The sequence below is a fragment of the Podarcis vaucheri genome (assembly GCF_965113315.1).
Source record: "Podarcis vaucheri genome assembly, contig: SUPER_10_unloc_1, whole genome shotgun sequence".
Classification (NCBI taxonomy): Eukaryota; Metazoa; Chordata; class Lepidosauria; order Squamata; family Lacertidae; genus Podarcis; species Podarcis vaucheri.
This window is the reverse complement of record NW_028118809.1, coordinates 1,910,865-1,930,031: the sequence shown is the minus strand read 5'-3', so window position 1 is coordinate 1,930,031 and position 19,167 is coordinate 1,910,865. Positions and strand designations below refer to the sequence as shown.

Genomic DNA, 19,167 nt, shown 5'->3' with positions numbered 1-19,167 from the left:
CTTAGTCTAAAAATAACACGGTACAAACTTTTAATATAAGCATGGTCAAAATAATTTATTTTCAATGAACACAGCTCAGCATAATAGATTTAAGATTTTTCCTATTATTTGCAGAATGAGGAAATGTCCACAACATCCTTCAAAAGGTATAGAGTGCAATACTTAAAAGTATCATAAAAAACATTCATGTGGCGTGTTTTTATTGATAAAACTGGATAAAAAGTAAGTAATTTTGATTGTGGGCAACAGGTATTCCATTTACAACAGCTGAGCTGAGCACTGTTTTTTAAATTTAAAACTCTACATAAGATCCTTAGAAGCCACAGTTAAGATCTGCTAACAGCAAGACCAATTAATAATAGCCCTATTCATTTGTGTGTACAGAACTCTAAATTAAAAGCAAGAAAAGTATAGCAGTTGTTTGCAAAAATTCCTGCGCCTGCCATTTGTCAATAACTCACATCAATGTATTTTTATTTTCCAACTGCTAGTCTACGTTTACATTATAAGGCAGAAAGATCACGATATGTGAGAGGTTCGTTGACACTCCAGTACATTCCTACTGATTTTAAAGGGATACTAACTGTAAAGAACAGTCCTTGGGACTACAGTCACAGCCCTCAGGATATATTGGAGCAAAACCTCTTTTAACACACCTCTGAAGAACAGCCATGTTTTCATGCAGCTGTTTCGCTGAAGCTGAAATAAGCTAAAGTTAAAATATAACTCAATTGCCACAAAAGGCAAAATGCGCGAGAACGGAAGACTTTCCATGAGGTAGCAAAGTTGTTTACATAGGAAATAAATAGGTTATCTGAGATGCAAGAGTGAAAGCATACGTCATTTGAAGGCATTGTTCAAATACAAAGCAATTTATACATTATACATTTTGGCAAAAATTAACCTGTTGACTCATGCTCTCTACTGTCAATGCTGAACACCTACAGGAGGCAGAGGGAAATTGTTTCCCCACTATTCCAACAACTGGTTGGAGCCTCTTTTTGTGGGATTGCATTAACTATTCCTGATCCAGTAACTCAAACTGCACGCACAGACCCAGAATAGAGTCTTGAACCATATGCTTTAGCATGGTTATGACCCTAACTGAAATCAGGCCACTATATGTAAATCATTTACACTGAAACTAGTTTTCTTCTTCATTCAATTTTTTAAAATATACACCATCACCTTTTCCCTACGACCCAAAACTAATTTCTCTAAAAACCTGATTTAAACACAAAGGTTCACAATAAATGAACTACGCAATTAAATGAAACATAGCTTAGAATAAGCAATGATGAGCTTAAACCCTCTCCCCATTGAGAGATATCCCTGCATAATAATAAAAAACGTTACAAATATATTGCCAGCAAGTACTATTAGTTCATTTTCAGACAAAAATAATTCCAGCATCTGGATTGCTATTTTTGTCTTCACAAACACAGATTTCACTTGGATGTTCACAGATCAGGGCGGAAAAAATATAACTGCACTTTGCGATGAATAAAAGATAAAACTTTGGTCTGTCTTTCAGCAGTGTGCGTGGACAGTTGTGATGGTTGCAAGTTGTAAAAAGAATATGGCTCAAGTGAGACTGTGAAGACATCCGACCCATCTGTTTGAGACTTAATAGCACTTCTATACATACACCTTGCTACACTCTCCACTCGGGAAGATCACTATCCCTTTGTGGAAAATACAAACAAGGCAGTTAGGAAGATCATGTAACACAGAGCTCGGAAGCCCAGAGTGGAGGTTTACTGCTATAGGGAACTCTTCTCCTGGATGCTGAACTGCACTCAGCAGCGGCAGCCCCCACTTCTTCTACTTCAGGATCCTCAGTTGCCTCATTGTAGCATTCCAAGTCTTCTTCATATGGCTTTTCTAGGAGCCTCAAAACTTTCCTTACCTGGAAAAGGAGGAGTACAATTATTACTGCCAAACCTCAACTGTATTTTTATTATTTTTGTCCCCAGGGGAAGCCAAAGTTTGGGGATTCCATATCTGATGAATACCTCTCAATTTTTTGTTTTGCAACATTTAGCTCAGGCATCCCCAAACTCGGCCCTCCAGATGTTTTGGAACTACAACTCCCATCATCCCTGACCACTGGTCCTGTTAGCTAGGGATGATGGGAGTTGTAGTCCCAAAAAACATCTGGAGGGCCGAGTTTGGGGATGCCTGATTTTAGCAATACTGCTTACCTCCATGAAGTCTCCATTTTCTGCTGCTTCTATAGCATTTTGAGCAATGTAATTTCTCAATATGTATTTTGGGTTATTTGAGTTCATAATTTTCACATGCTCAGCATTCCAGTTATCAGAATTGCCAAATTGCTCCATTTCTTTTTCTAGCCGAACTCTGAAAGGACACAGAAAGCTTCGCATAATGGGTGAGTTTTAAACAAACTAACAAACACACTGCTTTTGTCACAATCCTGAGACTCAGGAACATACAACGAAGAATCATTTAAGAGGACAGGTCTAAAAAGGCACTCTGATAGGACATCCAGAGCACAATGCTGAGAGTTCATCCTGAAAACGGCCAATACAAACAATTCATTTCAAGAAGACAATTTTAAAGATCTTATTTGGAATATATACTGATAACAAATGCTGCAATATGAAACCCTTAGGGTGCTTCCATGCACTCATAGCCAAATCCTTTACAACAAACATTTATGCACATATGTATTAATAGCATATAGAAATATACAGAAATAGAAATATATTTGGTACATAACCATTAGTCTCACCTGTAGTTCTGAAGCCAATCTTTCCAGTGTCCTTTATTTCTACTAACCAGTTCAGATGCTGATAACTGCTGTAGCTTAGAAAATTGCTCTATGCGTTCCAGTTCTTTATTTATGTTAGATTTTGTCCCAATTAAGGCAAAAAGTTGTGGGTTAGACTGGGCTAACATCAGCATCATTGAAAGCTGTCTAGAAAAAAGGGGAAGGGGTGAAATGGAAGACTATCAGAAATCAGTTACTGTGAGTTGTGTGTTAAGTTATGCTTAAAAAACATACAATTCCTTAAATTGTGAATTATAAGGGTACAGACAAAATATTTGACTTCTAAGGGGAATTTTGAAAAAAAATTAGCAGACATGTTTTGTCATACATTTCAGCTGCGCAACTCTGCTGAATGCCAGGGTGAATTTCTGTCTTTACCGCCTGAAATCGCTAAACATGCACAAGGGCAGCATGTTTCCACTAAGAACGAAACAGTAAAGCAGTCAACAAAGAGAATAATGCTGGAAATCAATTAAAAGCTAATTAATAGAAAGCAACAGAAAATGTTTTTTAAAACGTGAACTCCCCCACATATTATCCTTTAACTTTCAGCTCAATGCTATTTTTGATGGCTAGTTTATATGGTTCTCACTGTAGTGCAAATTTAATAATAAGTGAGGTGGTATTAGGCAAATGGTATGCCGGAGGTGTGAGGGTGAACAAGTACACATTCCAAAATATGTTGACAATAATGTTCCAGTTGTGGAACTTCATTTAACTTGATGATTAAAGACTAAAAGTTACACTATGTATTGCTTTGTGCTGTATTGTCTGCTGTATTGAATTTGTGTGTAGTTATTTTACGGCATTTTTAAATTTAAAAAAACAACACAGATTAAAGGCTAAAATAGTTGCATGTGGTGATGTGAACAGTTTAATCTCATATGTAGCTAGTGATCCAGACTTAAAGGACAATACATTCTTTCATAATGGACAATGTCTTTTTTAATTTTTTTGTTATGGTGGGCATATATGAACAAGCACAAGGAGGAACTTAATGTCTCGATTATTTCCAAGCAATGTCACCCTTCTTTTTATCATATTACTTATGTATCATTTATTATTACTTATTATTTTATCATATTACTTTTCATGCTGGAGAACCATACACCTGTGACATTTGCCAGGTACTGGATGAAATTAAAGAGGACATCAGAAAGGGTAATTTTCTAGTCAAGAAGTCTCAGTGTAAATTGGATCCTGACAGTCAAATATGGTTGAAATGCTGTTGGCAAAACAGCAAGTATCACTGGCATCACCACAACTAACTATGAGAAAGTGGGACCTACAGCAAAGAGTCTCCAATTTCACTCCAGCTACTCCGCAGGACAAATGGAAATAAGCTTTTAGTTGTGTTAGTTGTTCTGAACTCACTTCTGCGTACTAAGATTTTAAGACAACAACCATTAAATGTCTTTGTCAAAACAAGGCTTTGCAAAGAGAACGAACAACGATAGCATCGGGTTCTGTGACACAATGGCAAACAATGCCTTGACATTCAGATCATTGTCTGCAGTTAAAAGGACAGTAACATTCTTAACTGGGTAACAGGTGGAACTCAGTGATGCAACACACCATTGTCCTAGTAAAAATGAACAGAATTCAAGACACAAAGCCTATTACCAGACACACCAATTTGAAATGTTGATTGTCCCTTATTTCTACTTGGCACTAACGCAACCTTAATTAAAGGTGGACAGGCACCAATACAATGCAACTCAGAAGCAACAATGAAGCAGTAGCAACCTTTGGAGACTTGCTAGATGTATAAATATCAGACTGAACAACAACATGTGCAGAGTGCCACTGGAGTGCTTCATGGGAAGGCTGTTTCCAGCTACCCTACCCTTTGGCCTTGGAAGAAGGAGGAGAGCTGCTGCAGGAGAGCAACATCATGTGAGGGGTTTCTAGGACTATGGTGAAACTGTGAAGCTCCCTTGTTATTTTTGCTACTGGATGCTGCTGTTATGTTGTTTATATAATCTTGTATTTTATACAGCGGTGCCTCGCAAGACGAAAAGAATCCGTTCCGCGATTCTCTTCGTCTAGCGGTTTTTTCGTCTTGCGAAGCAAGCCCATTGACAGCCTAGTGGATTAGCGCTACAGCGGTCTAGCGGCTTTCCGTGATCAGCTGTTAAGCGGGTTTTTCAGCGGAACAGCTGATAGGCGGCTTAGGAAAAGGGGGGAGAGCGAAAAAAACCCGCGGGGACGCGCAAGATTTTTTCGTCTTGCGAAGCAGCCCCATAGGGAAATTCGTTTTGCGAAGCGCCTCCAAAACGGAAAACCCTTTCATCTAGCGGGTTTTCCGTCTTGCGAGGCGTTCGTCTTGCAGGGCACCACTGTATATATATATAGTACTGAAATGTGTTATTTTTGTATGTTATTATGTTTTCGTTTTGCTATATTCTGATGAAATTGTTGCCATGTTTTGCTATGTTCTTATGAAATTGTATTTGCAGTGTTTGTTTGAAATACATCCCTGTTTCTATGTTGGAAGCTGCTTTGATCACCATTTTTTTGGGAGGGGGTAGAAAAGCGGTATACAAATATAATGAATGAAAAAAAATGAAAAATTATTCACTTTTCTGAAGAGTGTTGAAAAACATCTCTCTCATTACTGGCAAAATATAAAGACATTAAAAAATGCAGCTAATAAAGCAGGTTTTGTCAGATTACAACTTTGTCTTAATTGTTTAGGAATTGGTGGCTTCTCTGTGTTGAGTCAGCCTATTTGGAAAAAGAATCAGAGAAACTCATGGAAATGCATGAAGATGACAACACCAGAATTTCCCTCCACTATGTAATCAGTAAATCACCATGCACTACTGCAGGCATCTCCAAAGTCTGTCTCAGGGGCCCAATATGGCCCGCTGGTCGATTTAATCTGGCCCCCGTGGCACTATATGTCCTGGGGGAAAATCCTAAATCCTAAGAAAAGCTCAACAATTTCAGCTGGCCCTCACGCATATTCACTTCATCAAATCTGGCCCTCTTTGAAAAAAGTTTGGGCACCCCTGCACTATTGGAACTCCTCATAATACCAATGTTATGATATCGTTCGTAGAAAACAGTGAAATACCTTGCCTGTATATGAATTAGGAAAGGCTTCAAGACTCCAACTGGTGTGAAGCTGGCTTGAGAAATCATGCATCAAACAATAGTACAGTGGTACCTTGGGTTACATATGCTTCGGGTTACATACGCTTCAGGTTACGGACTCCGCTAACCCAGAAATAGTGCCTCAGGTTAAGAACTTTGCTTCAGGATAAGAACAGAAATCGGGCTCTGGCGGCGCGGCGGCAGCAGGAGGCCCCATTAGCTAAAGTGGTGCTTCAGGTTAAGAACAGTTTCAGGTTAAGAACGGACCTCCGGAACAAATGAAGTACTTAACTCGAGGTACCACTGTATTTTATAACAAAGTATAGGATTCATGTGCAATCTGGATAATGTTGGATGAACATTGAAAACCCAGCCTAGAAACATTGTGAGTGCACCATAATCAGGAGGGAACACATCCCTTGGTTATTAACAACATGGACTTCAGAGATTTTGTCTCAATAGATCTGTCTCCTAGCACAAACTTGCTACTGCTAAATTGTTTCATAGTAACAATGTCATGAACAGCTTTGTTCAGGCAGATTGTGTGTACTAAACCCTTTAAAATTATTGATAAATTCCTATATTCTGTTTGTAAAGTAAGTTTTTAAAAATCTAATTATACATGGAATGTTTTGCATGCCACATAAACTTCCATATGTGCATATTACTAAAGCAACCATTATTTATGTTAGTTCTTGACAGAAGGACCATGAGCAAAAACCATCATGAGAGCAGGGAAAGAGAAACCGTTTCCCTTACTCTAAATGTAAAAAGTTGCCTGTGTCTGAAAACAGGAAAATAAACAATGAAATATGCAACAGATTGACAGGAACTACATGAGTGCTTGGTATTGTATTGCTGTATTTTATACTATTATTTAATGTTATGGAAATATTCATTAAAAAAGAAAAAGAAAACAGGAACATGACAAAAGCTAAATTAGTGGTCATTTTAGATCCAAATATTGCAGCTACACATCAGTGCTGTATTCCTAGATCTCAAATGTAATATAATAGGATGATACCCAACAAATACAATCAATTTCCAGCATTTAATTGCCTGCAGTCTGATTCTCAAAAAGCATTCTTTCATCCTTTTTTTTTTAGTTTTTAGACTGAAGTACACTATGGCATAGAACTCAACATACCCAAAACATAATAAAAGCATGCCTGTCACTTAACTAAGAAATGCATCCAGAAGTTGAAATACAAATCTCCAGTTTTCCAGATTAGAACTACTAGCACATTAATCTGGAACTAAAAACTTGCAGAAAACAAAAAATAAATTATCTGTTACTGTCCACATGCAACCTGTCAAACATATAAACTGTCAATCTATTATTTCCTCTAATCCTAAAACACACAGGAACTTTGCACAATATCACAGCTCAGTATACCTGGGGTCCATTTGAGGCTTGTATGCAACTTTCAGTTCTTCCAAAGATGCACACTGCTTTGAAATCTTATCTAAGAACTCTTCCAGGTTTAAAGGATCAGAATCTGCTGGGAAAGAGCTCAGCAAGCGGAAAGTATTTGTAAAATCTGCACCTACGAAACAGATTTAATGGGAATGTTATTCAGCTGTTTATATAATTCAGTTCAAACTCTTTTATCATGTATTGGCATTATGTCATTAATTTCAGAGTATTAATGTATATGATTTGAATTGTTTTATGCGGAACATCACATGAATTATACTTTGTTATTTTAAATATTAATATACAATTCACACTAACCTGTGACCCGCATAGTTTCCAATAAATCAGAAACCAATTTATTATCATCATCCAACTGGAGCTGAATTAATCCTAGCTTTTTTCTCATTGTTTGCAAATAATGCCTCTCAAATTCTGCTTCATATTCTTCTTCCAGGAGGGGTATACTGATTTCCAATGGAAGTTCTGGGACTAAGGCTTCAGCAAGCTTGCCTAGGTTCCACTTACAAATCTCTGGTTGCTTATTATAAGCATAGCGCCCGGCGTTATCAGATCCATTGCAGATATGTTCAGGATCGTATCTGCAAAACAGGAGTATTTGGTTTAATATTTAGTTTATATGAATGAATAGTAATATTGCAGTAACTAGATAACGTACAAATACAATGCAGACTGCTTCCTCCTCCCCGTGTAGTCTCCCACAGAATTTCCCAAAGGGTTCCCCCTCAGCCCACTGCAGCAGTTTTTTTTGGGGGGAGGGGGATGTGGGAAGCCTCAGGAGGGACAGGCAACTGCTGAAAAGTGCCGCAATCCCCATTTTGCTGGTGGGAAGCTCTGCTAAATCAAACAGCCTTCTGTCAGTGCACACCAATTGGATACAACTCTACATCTTTAAGAATTATTGTGTATCACCATGTCAAACAAATACTTTGTTTCCCTCTTCCCTAGTTTAATCTTACTCAAGTTAGTAAATTACTGAACAAGGAGAAACTACAAGGTAACCAATATAAACCTTCAACACCTATAGATCTAACAAGGTTGATCACACTGCTGCTGCAATATACAGCAAAATTATCCTGGATTAATTCCATTAAGACTAACAAGTATGAGTGAGTACAAGGGTTTTGCCAGTTCACCTGAAAACATATTACCATACATTTAAATTTCTTCCACAGTTCACTAGAAATAATTTTTCAAAAATGAAAGCAATAAAAAGAGATCCTGGTGCCATTTGATCCGGTCAATATAACAAATCTATGTTTTGAAGTTACTGAGATACACTGACCTGTCCATAAATCCAAAGGGTCCATAGTCAATTGTAAGTCCAACAATACTCATATTATCCGTATTGAGCACACCATGACAAAATCCAACACACTGCCATTCGGCAACCATCCTTGCTGTCCGCCTTGTTACCTTAAAAATACAACCTGATTTTCAGCTTCTTTTCATCTATGAACTTTATACTTGCATACACACTGCATATTAAGTAGAGTAATATTTTAAAAATAGGCAGTTGCAAATGTGTGTTGAACATTTTCCATCCATGTATGCCATTCTCCACAGATCCTTAAGGGTTCCTATGGAGAATAAAAGACTAAAATTTGCCAACCCTGTGTGAATGAAAATTCTCTTGTCTATGTTAACAGGATGCCAATGAGTATCAAAGGGTGAAAAATCAGCCCACTGCAGACCATATAATTAGGAAAAGATTAGCATTCCAAGGAGTGGAATGCAAACATATTTTTTATAAAAATAGTAAGAATTAATTATTACCTCCCGAAAGAAAGCAGCATTCCTCTGGACATTATTGTTTGAGTGTGCTTGTAGAATCTCTGGGTAGAAAGTGCTGATGACATAATCAAGCATTTGTATTCGAATATCATTTCTATCAACACTGGGGCCTTTACGTCCTGTATATTCATCAGTAGCTTTAAAAATTTCAAATGATCCAAACCTAAATAAAAGGATTGTCAGTTATTGAGCTGTATCACCCCCCCGTATAGTTTATTTTTATATATTTTAAAATAACAAAAAGTAAATAAACTGCTATTTAGCTCCATGTACTGCAACAACAGGAAATGCTATGGTATAGTTTTACAGTGGTGCCTCGCAAGACGAAAGTAATCCATTCCGCGAGTCTCTTCGTCTTGCAGTTTTTTCGTCTTGCGAAGCACGGCTATTAGCGGCTTAGCGGCTATTAACGGCTTAGCGGCTATTAACGGCTTAGCGGCTATTAATGGCTTAGCGGCTTTAAGAAAAAGGAAACAAACTCGCAAGAACTCGCAAGACGTTTTGTCTTGCAAAGCAAGCCCATAGGGAAATTCGTCTTGCGGAACGACTCAAAAAACGGAAAACTCTTTCGTCTTGCGCGTTTTTCGTCTTGCGAGGCATTCGTCTTGCGAGGTACCACTGTACTAGAGAAACAGAATATTTAATTAGTAAGCCCCAATTCTGAAATATGTGCTTTATAAGTATTTTGAAACCTCATGGTTTTCTTGACTATTAGAGACAAGTGAATGAATTGTGTTTCAAGGATGGAATTGCCATTGCAGGGGGCTGGACTAGATGACCCTTGGGATCCCTTCCAATTTATTTCTACAATTCTATGAGATATGGAGCTCACCGCTGCCCCAAACAAGCATTTGGAGAATGACTTCTTCTTTTTTCTTTTTTTTTTACATAATACCAGGGCTGCAATTGCAACTCGGTATTGGACGCCAAACCACTTGTCAAAGGCCAATATTTTAGTCTTCAGATCCAAATATTAGCAATCAATATTTACAATTTTAGTAGGCAAAAGTCATAGGTACCTGAAATGTCTATATTATAGACAGTTTATCTATAACACATCCAAACTGTATATAATACCTGTTTTAATATAAAACCCAAAGCAGGATATTTACCTAATAAATGTGGGTGCTATTCTCAGGACAATTGTGCACCTTTCTTTTTTTGGATTTCCATCGTAAAAAATGTCCCGAATAACTTCTGAATCAGATGTTACGCATGTTCCAGCTCTGGTTGTAGGTATTCCTAGGTGAAACATTGCTTCGCTGCACAGGAATTCTCTTATGCTTGATCGCAGAACTTTACGACCATCTGCTTGTCTGAAATTAAATTAATAAGATACTAGAATCAGTTTTTTAAAAAAAAAAATCTCCAAAATATTTTAAAAGCATAATTTACAGATGAGAATGGTCAAATTCACTCAGTATCAATAATTAGGCCTTTAAACTGCATTTTATTTCAGAAGAACGAAGTATACTTGCTCTGTAGTAAAAAATGAAGCAGGGAGTAAACTACCGGTACTTCTGCTCACTTTATAGCTCAATTCTAGACATGTCTACTCAAAAGTCCCAATTACTTACTCTCAGTGAAGTGTGTATAAGATTACAGCCTTAGTGCAGTGTTTCCCAAACCTGGTCTCCAGCTGTTTTTGGACTACAACTCCCTTCATCCCTAATGAGTGGTCAGGGATGAAGGGAATTGTAGTCCCAAAACAGTTGGAGATCCAAGTTTGGGAAACTCTGCCTTAGTGTGTCTGCACGTACCAAGTCATGTTATCATCTCAATACAGATATTTTATGAGAGCTCAAGTAAGTCCTCATGGGATCACACTTAAAGCCAAAATCACACAGTGTATAAACAAAGACATTGGGTGCAATGGCTTGAGAGATTGCCAGTCTTCCCACACAAAACCCTGCCCCACATTTTTAAACAATTTTTTCCCAATGCACATAAAGCTGAATGGGTACAAGTTAAATGTGTGTATGTTGCGGACTAACTGTACTTTATTTAGGGGAAACTTTTCACATGTTCTTCTGCAGACTGCTAAATGATGCAGCACCAAGTAGACATGAACCAGCCTTTAGCAACTGGGGCGGGGTCATGAATTCTGCTCATACTTTGTTATTCATGGCATGCTATGCATCCTTGACAATAGCTAACTAACAGCTCAGTTAGTAGAGCATGAGAATCTTAATCTCAAGGTCACGTTGTGCAAAAGATTCCTCATTGCAGGGGGGTGGACTAGATGACCCTCGGGGTTTCTTCCAACTCCTACAATTCTGTGATTTTAATAAAGATGAGATACGGATCTGAACCTTGATTCAAGTTGTCAAGGAAGGGAGAAAACAAAAGGCGGCATGAGCCAGTGACATGGGCGTAGGCAGGATTTACGTTAGGAGCGGCAGGTAGCCAGCATTTATGTTAGGTGGGGCAGGGCCATCATCCCGTCTGGCTCTGTCTAGCAGATCTGGAATGAAACTTCTCAACAAGAAGTTTGTTTTCAATTGCTTTCTTTTGACCGCAAGTGCTCAGAAAAACCTGTCGAAAACCTTTCTACATTTTTTACTTTTGAGTAGTTTTATTTAGTTATCATTTTATTTTAGCTGCATGAAATTCTGGAGCCAATGCTGTAATCTCTCGCTTCCAGGAGTAGCCTGGACAATTCTGAACTAGAATATTTTTATTTATTTACTTGATTGCAGGGGGAGGGCCTGCCCACACCTCCGCTCACATCCAAGGACATTAACAGGACATTAACACACTGACTCAAGAATAAGCCCGACTAAACCAAACTGGGTTTTTTGTATTTTTTAATCACACTGCCCAACACAAAGGCCTGCTGACTTTATGGTGCGCTATGACCTTCTCAGGGCCAGATTTAGGTTTGATGAGGCCCTAAACTACTGAAGGTAATGGGGCCCTTTATATGTCCAGCAGTCCTTTGTCAACAACAAATTGTCACTGTTTTTTGTGTTGAATATATGCTATAACCGTTGTGGGTTAAACCACAGAGCCTAGGACTTGCTGATCAGAAGGTCGGCGGTTCCAATCCCCGTGACGGGCTAAGCTCCCGTTGCTCGGTCCCTGCTCCTACCAACTTAGCAATTCGAAAGCGCGTCAAAGTGCAAGTAGATAAATAGGTACCACTCTGGCAAGAAGGTAAACAGCGTTTCCGTGTGCTGCTCTGGTTCACCAGAAGTGGCTTAGTCATGCTGGCCACATGACCCGGAAGCTGTACACCGGCTCCCTTGGCCAAGAAAGATGAGTGTCGCAACCCCAGAGTCGGTCACAACTGGACCTAATGGTCAGGGATCCCTTTACCTTTAATAGGTATCTAAAGCCATTTGCACATGTATTTTATCAAAGTAATTGTTGAACCGAAATACAATTTTGAAGAAGTATATTAATAGTGAAATACATTTCAATTTTTGGGGGGCCCCCCAAGAGAGTGGGGCCCTAAGCTATAGCTTGTTTAGCGTACAGGGGTACCTCGGGTTACATACGCTTCAGGTTACACACTCCGCTAACACAGAAATAGGATAAGAACAGAAATCGGGCGCGGCGGCAGCAGGAGGCCCCATTCGCTAAAGTGGTGCTTCAGGTTAAGAACAGTTTCAGGTTAAGAACGGACCTCCGGAACAAATTAAGTACTTAACCCGAGGTACCACTGTATACGTCAATCCGGCCCTTCCTGGATTAAGAGAAGGGAGCCGGTCTCTGCCACTCCCCTCTCCCGAAAACAACGCGTGCGCCTCCGCGGTTTACCGGGAGAAAGGGGTGAGGCCGGCTCCCTTGAGCTGGATCTCCCAGCGCTCGCCGCGCGGGTTCAGCACCTCGCCCAGGTAGACGGCCGCGCCGTCGCCCAGCTGCCCGGCGAAGCTGCCGAACTGGTGGCCGCAGTAGCAGTGGGCGGCGGGCTCCGCGCCGGGAGGCAGCCGGTTCCCGCTGAAGTAGAGCGCCGCCTCGGCTTCCTCGCCGGCCGCGCGAGGCTCCCTCAGGCCCAGCAGCTCCAGCGCCGGCGCGGACGCGGCCACCAGGCGAGGCCCGCGCACCGGGGTAGGCCGCACCCGCGAGAAGCAGGCGCCCGACACGGGCCGCGGCACGTTCTCCTCGCTCGGGTCCAGAGGCAGGGCCCGCAGCGCCCGGTTGTCGAAGCGAAGCGCCCCCAGCCACAGACCAGCCTCGGCGGCCGGGCCTGAGGGAGAAGCAGCCGCAGCCGCGGCCTCCATGCTGCCGAAAGGGCGAGAAACAGGCACCGGCAACAAACGGCTGAGGCGCCGGCTGTTACTACGCAGCAGCGCCGTTGCCATTCGCTTTTCTCCGGCCTTAACGGCCACCGTCCGCCAGGGTCGGTCCCGCCCATAACCGCCTTCCGAGTCCCGCCTATAACCGCCCACCCGCTCTCTGGCCTATCCCAGCTCGCCCCTGGGCGCGAGCCTCCTGATCTCCACCCAATCAGAGAAGGGGCTCCAAGGAACCGGCCAATGGGACGAGGGGGAGAGATATTAATCGCCTTTTGCCTCCGCTTGGGAGTGACGCCGCCGCGCAGGCGCAGCTGCCTCAGCACCGTGGGAACCGTTATTTGAACAGAAGTATTTCTAAGGGTGCGGGGCGGGGGGAGAGGGAGGGCTCGCTCTGCTAAAATCGATCCATAATATCGTGTGGTTTATGAAAGGTCTGCCAGTCCCTGTATGTTTTGATTTCATAGAATTGGGAGGGACCCCCCATGGTCATCTGGCCCAAACCCACTGCAATGCAGAAATCTCAACCTTTATTTATTTATTTTAATTTCTATACCACTTACTTACTTAATTTATTTAAATAAATAAATAAATAAATAAATAATGCATGCATGCATCAGTTGAGATTTCTGCATTGCAGTGGGTTTGGACCAACAAAGGTCCGTATAGTTAAAGCTATGGTTGTGATGTATGGAAGTGAAAGCTGGACCATAAAGAAGGCTGGTCACCGAAGAATTGATGCTTTTGAATTCTGGTGCTGGAGGAGACTCTTGAGAGTCCCATGGACTGCAAGAAGATCAAACCTATCCATTCTGAAGGAAATCAGCCCTGAGTGCTCACTGGAAGGACAGATCCTGAAGCTGAGGCTCCAATACTTCATGAGAAGAGAAGACTCCCTGGAAAAGACCCTGATGTTGGGAAAGATGGAGGGCACAAGGAGAAGGGGACAACAGAGGATGAGATGGTTGGGCAGTGTTCTCGAAGCTACCAGCATGAGTTTGACCAAACTGCGGGAGGCAGTGGAAGACAGGAGTGCCTGGTGTGCTCTGGTCCATGGGGTCATGAAGAGTCGCACACGACTAAACAACAAAATACCACTTTATATTTTTAAGAAAAACCTCAAAGCAGTTTACAGCATATTAAATCAATAAAACCAAAATAAAACAATCTGAAGAAAGTCAAATATAGAGTATACAATCAAAGCAACATAACAGAAAACTAAAATATTATGTTAAAAGATTTCAAAATAAAACATTACAAAGGAGGTCAGCTACAGACATCCATGACAGATGGCCATCCAACTTCTGCTTAAAAACCTCCGAGGAAGGAGAGTCCACAACCTCCCATTCCACTGTCGAAGAAGAGTTCTTATCGTCAGAAAGTTCTTCCTGATGTTTAGTCTGAATCTCCTTTCTTGAAGCCATTTCCCCTATTCCATGGGACAGCCCTAGAGATACTTGACAATGGCTATCATATCTCCTCTTTTCCAGGCTAAACATACCCAGCTCCTTCAACTGTTCTTCATAAGGCTTGGGTTCCAGACCCTTGATCACCTTTCTTGCCCTCCCCTGCACACGTTCCAGCAGCTTAAATGTGGGAGAGTGCAGTTTATGATTTTGAAACCCCCCCCAGTAAAAAACATGGCACAGAATACACCTTTCAGTAGCATTGCCTTTTCATACCTTTTGTTTTAATGCTTAAAAACCACCAACACAGCTAATGCTGCAGTTGGGTTCCCACTTACTTGGTAGTAAACCCCTTGGAACTGAAAGGGATTTACTTCTTTTTCACACAAGGCAGGAACCGAATTAAAATAGGAAATCTTAACTAGATTTGGTGATACTTTGGTAGATTAAGAGGACACCAGCCTGGTCACAGCTACAGTAAGACCCTCCATTTTTATAAAACCAGAATTTGGGTTTGGTCAACTGTCATGTCATGAATGATGGAGGGAATGTCCACAGAAGCCCATGTTTACTCAAGTTAATCTCACACCAATTTCAACACAAGGACAGACTTCAAATATGCATATTTCTTTTGTTTACAGTACTGTTGTTGCCTGAAATCAGTGTAAGTCTTGCCTCCCAAAAGTTATGAACTTAAACCTGCCCAAGAAAGATGTTAAATTATTTTTGTGTGTCACAACTGCAGCTCGTATTTTGTTAGCTAAAAAGTGGAAAACTCAAGAAGTACCAACAGTAGAAGAATGGCAGATGAAGATGATGGATTTTTCGGAGCTAGGCGGCCTAACTGGAAGAGTCCGCGACCAGAAGGAGGAGGAATATCAGGAAGAATGGAATAAATTTAATGATTATTTAGCTAAATTTGTTAAGTTAAACTAGCCAGAAATAGTTTCCAGATATTTAATGGGCTTAGGATTGTATTTATGTTAAGTGATAAAATAATATGTTTAATACTATAAGGAGAAGATTTAAAGATGTAAATGTTTAAGTTAAATTTTATAAAAATTGGGATTTGGAAAACCGTTATAAGGACATGCAATGAAATTCAACCAAGGGGAAACGAGGAAGTCGCTCTACAAAGTTAATACCTGTTATTTTTAATAAGGTTATGATTTATGTTTGGTATGTTTGTTTGTTTTGTGTGTGTTTGTTTGTCTATAATATTGTAAAAACCAATAAAAAATTTTTGGGGAAAGTTATGAACCTAAACCAGGCATAGGCAAACTTGGCCCTCCAGATGTTTTGGGACTACAACTCCCATAATCCCTAACTACAGGTCCTGTTAGCTAGGAATGATGGGAGTTGTAGTCCCAAAACATCTGGAGGGCTGAGTTTGCCTATACCTGGCCTAATTCAACTTGTATAAAGAAAGATGGGCAGTTGTGTCAATAATGGATGCATCTAAACAAAATCAGTTTCCACATTTACTTGGGAACAATGTTGACAATCCTGTAAAATGTCAGGTGCAATGCAGAAGAACATTTTTAATTTTTTGCCTGGGATGCCATACTGGTTAAGGCTAACCCTAAGAAAGTGAAGGGTTTGTTTTCCTCTAGTCTGATAGCATTAACCTAGGAGTTGGTTACCCGTTATCTACAAAGGCTCTCAGTGGTGTCTCTGGGCAGGTGTCCCAGACTCCAAATTTTCATTTTTTAAAATCATCTTCCTAGCCTTCCTAGAAAGAGAATTATGGTGCAAAGTGCAAGATCCTTCTGTGCAATTTCTGTGAAATGAGTATGATGTGGCCACTTCGTACATGATGAATGCCTCCTTTTGCTATTGGACGGCAACAGCATCTCGGTGCCTGTAAAATCAATATTGTGATCTTCAGCAGCAGCACACCACTGACTTCTCATGGTTCAGTGTAAGGTTGCTGCAGGCAGGTGCCTCTCTAACTTTTGTTATACCACACCCCACAGCGCACCTATTTTGTGATGGGCACGCTCAGCACTCTCAAAATTCAAAATGTGCCCACTAGCCCAAAAAAGTTGGCAACCCCTGCATTACACTAGAGCTGTTTGAAATAGGCTTATAGAATATGCTGTATCACCACAGTAAAAAAACAAGGGACTTGATAATTCACTTTTTATTACAAGTTGGTTTTGCATTTTTCAGGAAGTAAAAAAAATTCTATGAATCATCTTTATTCAGCATCCATGGGGCATTTTTAAATCAGGCATTTTCAGTTAGGTCAAGCACTAAGAGGCATTCAATATATATCAAATACTGGTAGCCCCATTCAATTGCATTGTGCAGAAGTCTTTGAGACATGGAATAGCATATTCTCATTTCATACACTCTTGAAAGAACACACACACACTAAATTGGTAAATATGAAATGCTAGCTGATGGGTAGACCTTTTATTCTATTTCTCCCTTTTTTGGCATATGGAAATACATAGAATACAGTATGCCTCAAGTCCATTGTTTAACATTAGTCCATTCAAGCTTAAGGCTGACTCTTGCCATTCATCTTGTTTTTTGTAACTCTTGTGAAATTTACCTGAGTATGAATACTTTAAAGTAAACATAATACAGTTAACCTACAAAATGGGACTGGAGGAACACAATAGAGAGAGCCAACATATTTGGTAAGATGTAAAAGGTAATTTAATAACTCATTCAGCTGATTATCTAACAAAAAAAAATCATTGGAAACCTTTTAAAAGGTAAAGGAGAAACCATCAAAATAAAAATAACCATTCCAATTGTTGAAAAGTTGCTTATAACATGGTACTTTCCAGCTCACTCCCTTTTTCTTCCAAACAGTTGTCAGGAAAGCAGTATAAGTGGCAAAGACCAATGACACAAACCTTTCTCTCTTGCATCTTGTGTTGAGCTGTACCTGTAAAAACCAACCTGTGCACCTTCCTCCCATCATTTAACAAATTCCCACTTTCTTGCGGATAAGGTATTCAAGAGGTTTGCCTACGGAGGGTGTGTGGAAGAGTATCCCAACTCAAACCAATTAATTGTATCAATATACTTAACTGTTGCGGTTCCAGAGCAAATTGTCTCAAGTGCTATTAACAGGCAAGCACCACCATTTATATATTTTTTGCAAGATTTAATTGCAATACATGAAGCAAAAACAAAAAAGCAGCATCAAATTTCATTTAGGGATATTTGTTTTCATTGATGTTGGGGAATACAATCTGTTAGGCCCTGTAAATCTATCGCTTGAATTTAGTTAAATAAAACTTTGGAATCCATCATAAGTCCCATCAAAAGATGTAGAATTCCCCACCAGCATCATATCATCAGCAAAAATACCAAAGAAAAAGAAGACTATAGCCTTCTTTTGGTAAGAACCAAGAACTAAACCCAGGCACAATCATTACCCAGCTAATTGTGCATATTTCCTGTTTATCTCCCCTTCCCCGCAATTGGACCTAAGTGCACTTATCTGTGCTGCATTATGTCCAGTTAATGGAAACTTGCAAAAGAGCATTTTGAAAGACAGGCTGTAACGGTATTAATCTGGAAACGTTTGCTTTGCTAAATATGCAGTCAGGTTGTGGACTATGTCAGCGTTTAGTTTCTGCTCCTCAAATGCCACCTTCTCTAAAGAAGAGGGAGCAGGGAAGACTAAAGTCAGAAATTGTCTTTACTCCAGCCAATGGACAATTGCATAAAAGGCAAAAGGCTTTCCACGGGATAGATTAACAACCACATTTTTACGATTAATATTCTGTTGAGATGGCAACAAGCAATATGCACTCCAAGGCAATCTTAAGGGCATATAAATGTCTACAAAACGTACATGACAAAATGTTTCTTTAAAAAAATGTGTATGTTAAAAAAGTAGAATCGTTGAAAAGGACGCATAAAAGCTACACAAACAAAACCTAGGCAGTTTCAAAAAATACTGATTGAAATCTGTTAAAACAACATTCCACTGATTTTTTTCTTTTAAATCAGCATTTTATTACATTCCACTGGAATTGTGATAAATAGCTTACACGGCATCCGAGGGAGGGTAAATGGGTAAATACGACATACACAACAGTTCCAGATTTGTTTTCCTCCAAAAGGAGAAGTGAAAAGTCATTAGTAGGAGGGACAAGAGTCTCAATAATTTTGCAGTACTGAAATTTATCCTGACAAGGATTTGGTTTACTAATTATCAGTGACATTAATCTAACCTAGGAGGAACTGTGTGTCTTGTAAACATAGGAAGTTACCCAACAACAACAACTTAAGGAGAGAGAGAAAAGAAGACATATTGCAATGTTTCATTTGAGACAGAGAAAACCTTGGGAAAACCTCCAAACGACAAAGCACGATCTAGCTTGTCCTTCCCCGACTTTCCCCAGATGATTCTGAATTTAAAGACATCTTGTG

The 19,167-nt window shown here is 40.0% G+C and overlaps 1 protein-coding gene across 1 annotated transcript; it reads right to left on the bottom strand.

Moving 5' to 3' along the window:
• Window positions 1–28: 28 nt before the first annotated feature.
• Window positions 29–13,473, bottom strand: SELENOO (selenoprotein O). The gene is made up of 9 exons (XM_082242466.1): window positions 12,885–13,473; window positions 10,235–10,438; window positions 9,105–9,285; window positions 8,614–8,744; window positions 7,629–7,909; window positions 7,290–7,440; window positions 2,756–2,941; window positions 2,205–2,361; window positions 29–1,909 (listed from the first exon to the last, which is right to left on the bottom strand). The coding sequence occupies exons 1-9, from the start codon at window positions 13,427–13,429 to the stop codon at window positions 1,721–1,723; spliced, it is 2,025 nt and encodes a 674-aa protein (XP_082098592.1). The 5' UTR covers window positions 13,430–13,473; the 3' UTR covers window positions 29–1,720.
• Between the last annotated feature and the right edge of the window lie 5,694 nt (window positions 13,474–19,167).

Bases quoted from the DNA above. Each gene is read 5' to 3' on its own strand.
- SELENOO (XM_082242466.1), bottom strand. From the start codon at position 13,429: ATGGCAACGGCGCTGCTGCGTAGTAACAGCCGGCGCCTCAGCCGTTTG. The intron at 7,910-8,613 runs GTCAGTGTATCT...CCTGTTTTGCAG, and splicing joins CCCTTTGGATTTATGGACAG to ATACGATCCTGAACATATCT. The intron at 2,942-7,289 runs GTATACTGAGCT...CCTTTTTTCTAG, and splicing joins AAGCCTCAAATGGACCCCAG to ACAGCTTTCAATGATGCTGA.